General features: G+C 39.9%; 1 protein-coding gene across 1 annotated transcript in view; it reads left to right on the top strand.

Annotated features, from left to right (window-relative positions):
- Positions 1–6281, top strand: part of OC90 (otoconin 90) — a 21111-nt gene extending 14830 nt beyond the window's left edge. Inside the window, exons 8-14 of the mRNA XM_010084920.1 lie at positions 68–118; positions 439–495; positions 2309–2458; positions 2819–2917; positions 4504–4678; positions 5422–5528; positions 5971–6281. Of these exons, the coding sequence (XP_010083222.1) occupies positions 68–118; positions 439–495; positions 2309–2458; positions 2819–2917; positions 4504–4678; positions 5422–5528; positions 5971–6281 (950 nt within the window). The remainder of the gene's footprint in view (positions 1–67; positions 119–438; positions 496–2308; positions 2459–2818; positions 2918–4503; positions 4679–5421; positions 5529–5970) is intronic.

Here is a 6281-nt window from a genome sequence, read left to right as displayed (position 1 = left end):
CACTTCCCAGCAGCTTGACTTTTCATGGAAACTTGTTTTCTGAGTTTACATTTTCTGTCTTCAACAGTGATTTCTTTTGAGCCCACTGAGATGGTCCTGGGGACTTTGAAAGCCAGAGGTGAGTCTGATTATACTCTTTTTGATGAATCAGGCACTCCTGACTCCAGGTGAAAATGGATTTTGGTTTATGAAGTTCAGTGGTGCCACAGTCCAAAATTTGCAGCTCAGGATTTCTGGATAATACCTCTAGTTCTTCTGCTGACTTACACATCCTTCAGCAAACCACTTTGTTTCTCCTAATTACCCTCTTTATAAACCAAGGCTAATAGTGATGTTTGGTTAAGTTTTATGACGCTTTCAGTAAAAGTAACTCCAGAAATGCATTGCAGAAATACAGCAGGTAGGTCACTACCACAGTGCCTCTGTTTTTTTGTGCAGCTACCACAAGGGACCACAGAGGTACAGCTCCTGCTCCCCCCACCCCCTCGATAAAAGGTCAGTGACTCTCAGCTTTCCTTTTCCTTTGACTGACACAGCAATACTTCATCTAAAAGCCTCACTATTAAAAATCCATGCGTGGTGACGACAGGGCTGCTGGCGAATCAAATTTAGATCGGGGTCAGATAGCAGACACACAAACAATAAAAAGAGACTGAGAAATATTAGCTCTTCGTTGCCTCCAGCCACTCATTTGTACTCCTCATCCAAGCAGCTGTGAAAACCTCTTCACATAAGTTTTTCCAATATAACTTTGGTCCTTTAAATTACATTCATAGCATCTGCTGCCAGAAGGGTTCGTTTTGATTTTGCCTTCTCATTTATGCATTCATAGCATCTGCTGCCAGAAGGGTTCATTTTGATTTTGCCTTCTCCTTTATTATACAGAATTTCACAGAGTTCTTTCACAGTATAACACCTATTTCAGCTTTTGCAGTTGTTGTGCTTTGAGCACAGCCACACCAGTAGCTGCAGCTAGAAGCAGAGGACCTTGGTAGACTGGGAAGTTTTCAGTGGTCCCTTTGTTGTAGAAAGGATCATTCAGGCAGACTGAAATGCATCAGAAAAATGTCAAGGAACACTGAATATGGAGAGCAGAAAGCAGTTGTTTTTTGACTCTGATTACGCTGTCTGAACAGTATTCATGTCTCCCACCCAACAGAGAAATTTGGCATTGCTGTACTAAACACTGGTCAAAATCACTAAATGTTCTCCTCCGTTAACTTGAATGTATCAGAAAACCTGTGTGTTGTACTGGAGGTCTGTATGTCTCCCGGAAGGTTATTTGTAATATTTATTCCTAGCTAAGTGCTGAATTTCCCAAACTCCAGCCATTAAAACTAGCTTGTTGCTTTTGATCCTGTTCTGCAACCTTTCATTGGCTTTGTTGTGTTCTTAGCGGGACTTTCATTTTTTTAATCTATTGCTATGACAGATGATTTTCAATACATAGTAAAAGCAGAATTTCAGAGGGACAAATTTAATGAATTTGAGTTTAATCCAAGGAAAAGCTTTAAAAATGTGGAAACACATGTGCATTGGTAATTTTTCAAAGTATTTTGTTTGTAAAACGACACATTCTTCATATTGACATTTAGAAAATGTTAAACCATTTGATAACACTGTTTTCATTTACAAGTTAGCTTATATAAAAAAGGTTAAAAAAGAAAGAAAAAATGTTAAGTAACCCTCTAGTTAAATAAAACATTTTCCTGCTCAACAATAAAGCTTCAGATAATCTAAAAATAAATAATCTTTAGGATAAAGAATCTTCTTAAAATTATGTTTCTGTTTATCCTCAATTAATTTTCCTCTTAATATTTGCTGTGGTTATAATGAAGTAAATCCTTTAGTTGCCCAGCTCTGCAACAGTCAAATAATTTTCTGCCCTCTCTAATGTTTCTACCAGTTTTAGTACCCTCATGTGAATGGGCACTTATTTTTTTTAGCAATTTACTCAGAAGATGACATCTCACCTGGATGTTATTTCTCTGTATGGCTGACAACTAGCACAGCTCTTTACCTTAGTATGCAACTTTTTTTTTTTTTTTTTTTTTTTTTTTCCATTTTTTTTGCAATTCAGTAGTTATACTGGTCCTATTTAACCAGCACCTTGTTTTCTGAAAGGCAAGAAATGTAAAGAAATTACCTCTTTGCTTTTTCAATCTTCATTTTTATTTTCTTTTTCTCTGTGACCATCAGTTCACATGAGTTCTGTCTGAGGATATTACTCTCACCTGCTATCTAAAATTAAAATCTTGCTGTTTATTGCTCCATGTCTTCATCCGCTTTCTGTTTTCTGCTCATTCAGAAGAGGATGGATTCATGCAAGCTGTGGTCCCAGTGAAAGACATAACTACCTCCCCAGACTCCTTCCTAGGAGATATCAACTCAATGCAGGCCAAAACTGTCCCCACTGAGAAGATTCCCACAGGCACATCTGCAAGGACAAAAGAAAAAGGCGAGTAAAGCAGAATTACACCTATCCTGACTTACAGCTCTCCCCTATTCCTGTCCACAGCTCTCTGGGGATTCAGTATTTCTTATAGATATGTAGAGTAACACTATCTTCTCCTGAAATCTGGATAGATGACATGGAATATAGGGTGCACAACACTGCTCTGGAAAGGGCATTTCACTCTCCAGCACTGACCAGGAAAGCTTAACCAACCATTAATGAGCAGTCTTACAACTATGAATTAAACAAATGTTAGAAGACTGACAATTGATTATGGTTCAGAATATGCACTTTTGGACACATTACTGAAAGAAGAGTTTACTCTACCTTTGCAAGTCTAATCTATGCATTTGCCATTTCCAGAGACAAGCCCTGCAAGGGGTGGCGAGAGCACAGCTTCCTCTGGAATAGCTCGGGAACCGGCAATGTCTGACATGGGACCCCATCAACCTGCAGGAAAAGGTAAATTAAGGGTTTTTTCCCCCAGTTATATCTAATGAAAAATTCATCTACCTCTATATTAAAAGGTAGGTGTATATTACATATAAAGATTATACTTATTCAGAACCAGTTAGACAAGCATATATGTATTGGTAGTTATAAGAACAACAGGAGATGTGATCATCTGCAAAAGCTTCCAACAGTTTAACCTCTTCCACCCCTGTGCTATCATTAACACTTATAAAAACAATTTATGATTAGGTTATAAGTACACTTTCCATACAGTACAAGATCTAAAATGAGCTCAGTTAACATTAACCCCTGCTTTTGTTTTTAGGCAGTAATTTAATCATGTCTTTGAGTTACTTTACAAGCAGAAGAAGCAATAAAAGGAACTTCCCCTCGTCCTCACTCTGACCTCTTGCCAAAGGCTTGCCAGAGTCAGCCTTTTTCTCACCATTTCTGGTTCTGTTTCAACTCCTCCTCAGAGTTGGATCACAGAGATTTTGAGACATTTTAGACCTGTCACTGCCATAAATCCACACTCATGGACTGTCCCACCCATCTTGTCAGGCTTCCCAATGGGGAGAAGCAGTCCCAGAACTGGAAAAGAGCAGTCAGGAAGAATCATCACAGCCTTCCAGCAAACTGGAAAATTTGATCATAAAATGCCAGCTTTTAGAGAGTGTGTGGCAGTGCATGAACCTGGGGTTTGTTCTTGGTGAATTAACGCGAGTGATCAGAGACCCAAGCAGGCAGAATTTCCTACTGGGGGCAGTAACTCAAGGCTGTCCTTGGAAGAAGCAGGGAGGGTCAGTACAGAGGTGCAGAAAGGAAGATTGGATTACTCATGGGAGCAAGGAGGATGCACAGCGAACAGAAGTCCTCCCTTTCTCTGCCCCAGTCCAGCCACCAGCCCCTTTCCCTGGCGAAGTCCCAAAAGAGGCCCCCTTGACATCTTTTTTTCCTGATATGGAACACACTCTGCTCTCAAATTTTAGGGATAACTCCCACAATATCAGTTCTTCCTGAGTGGAGGAAGCCACAGAGGGGTTGGGACATGGAGATGCCAAAAATGTAATAGCACAGTAACCTTTATGAAAGATTGCTCCTGCATATGGGCTAGGGGTATCATAGCTTGAACTAAATTATATTAGAAATAACTAAAAAAAAAGTTATTGCTTCCTCCAGCACAACATAGTCATTGTCCAGCTATCCCTGTACAAGCACAAGAGGTTAGGTCTCTATTTTCTGAATTAGTGAGGACACAAGCTACTGAATACTCAGTATTCTAGCATATAATAGAATAAAAATGTAACTATGAAGAATTACAAAGGATTTCAAGGTATTCTCATTGCAACCCAATTTGACTTGTAATTTATATCTTCATAGGGATTTCCTTCCCCTTTAAATACTTTCTCCCCACTTCTGCTTTCTTGCTCAGTAGTATTCTAAGAGCCATATTTCATGGACTCAAGCAATTATTTAGAAATAGTAAAATGTTATCTTTAAAACTTTCTGATAGCTCTGAAAATACTTCTGTCATCACAAGAGAGCCCCCAACTAGTGAAAACACAATGTGTTAAATAACTTTTTTTGCCTTATAGTATGTGAGCGATTGATTTTTCTGCAAGAGAGAGGAAATGGAAGAGGGAGGAGGGAGCTGCCCCAGCTGGGAGAAATGCTGTTCTGTTTAACTGAGCGATGCCCAGAGGAGTTTGAGTCCTACGGTTGCTACTGTGGCCAAGAAGGAAGAGGTTTTCCTATTGATGTGCTGGACAGGTGTGGGCTCTTCTATAATCTGCCATTAACTATGGGTAATATTGGGGTGTCTATGGACCAACAAAGCTCAGTACACCTTTTGTAGGGCCTTGTATAGCTACATGTCAGTAGTCAGGCCACATTTTGAAAAAAAAATCAAATTAAACACATAAAACACTAAATACTCTCATGTCACTAAGACACATTCTATTATTGCATCAGTGTTGTAGACATGACTTAATAATTCAATTAAAATAAGAAAAGAGAATGACAGGAGGTAAGTAGGGCAGAATAAGACACTGGAACAGGTTGCCCAGGGAAGCTGTGGATGCCCCATCCCTGGAGGTGTTCAAGGCTAGGCTGGATGAGGCTTTGAGCAACCTGGGCTAGTGGAGGGTGTCCCTGCCCATGGCAGGGGGGTTGGAACTCGATGATCTTTAAGGTCCCTTGCAACCTTAGCTATTCTACAATTTTATGATTTTATGTCTTAAAACAACCCCCCCCAAAAAACTACAGCCCTGTTAAACATAAGATACCACAGGAATTAGGAAGGAGGTAGTGAAAGCAGGAACAGGTATAGGAGGCAAGCACAAACAACTTGGGGTGTTTTTCTTCTTCTCTCTAAAAAAAATTCTTCCATGAGATGAAAACTAAAATTTCACAGTCTTAATGGGCACTGAACATAAAGAGATAAAATAATTCCAAGTACTCTGTGATGCAGGAAGTATTAAGCTTTTTTCATTTACATCTACTGTTTATTTCAGGTGCTGCTTCTCTCATCACTGTTGTATGGAACAAGTTAAGAAACTTGGATGTCACGCTGAAAGAAGTTCAAGATCTGAAGTTGTATGCTTTGACCACAAGCCAAAATGTAAGTTTGTGTTAGAGGAAATCCCTCCTGTCCTGATGACAGTGTATCAAAGCATCACAGACTGAACGCCACCATGCCTGTGAGCTGCTAGAGCTGAGTATGCTTACTATAAACCTGAGCTTTTTTACTGTTTGAGAAAAAGGTTATTACACCACTGTGCATGATGTGACCAGGTTAGGCTAAGAAAATCACATTCAGATATTTTATGATTGGAGATGGAAGTCAATTGATGGTGTCTTTATATTCACAAATTCAACTAAAGCCAGCTGGAACTTCAGCTGCCCAGGACCTTGGTGTCAGGCTTGTATTTAGATGATTAAAGGTGAATTTGGAGACTAAAATTCAAGGCAAATTTGAAAATTTTATTTTCAAAAGCTCATCTACCCATGGCAAATTAGACATTAACTTCTTTCAAACATTAATTCTGAAACATCTTTTTAAGGTATTGGTTTGAGCCTGTGTGAGAAACTACTGTGTGCTTGCGATAAGACAGCAGCCGAGTGCATGGCTTCTGCCTTCTTCAATGAAAGCCTCAAGTTCCCACACAGGCCAGAGTGCCAAGAGGAGAAAGTCTCATGTCAAGGTGGCCCTTATGAAAGGCCTTCAGTTGGCACAGAAACAGGCACCGGGATTTCCAGCTCCGAGGAGAGCAGTGAGGAGGAAGGTCGACTGCGGAGTGCATTAAGAAGAGCAAAGAGAGAGACACACCGTCCCATTGGAAAGTCCAAAACTGTGCAACGTGAAGGCAGATAA

Source organism: Pterocles gutturalis, unplaced genomic scaffold, assembly GCF_000699245.1.
Source record: "Pterocles gutturalis isolate BGI_N339 unplaced genomic scaffold, ASM69924v1 scaffold12150, whole genome shotgun sequence".
In the NCBI taxonomy this organism is placed as follows: domain Eukaryota; kingdom Metazoa; phylum Chordata; class Aves; order Pterocliformes; family Pteroclidae; genus Pterocles; species Pterocles gutturalis.
The sequence above is the reverse complement of the archived record's forward strand: the minus strand, read 5'-3'. Positions and strand labels throughout refer to the sequence as shown.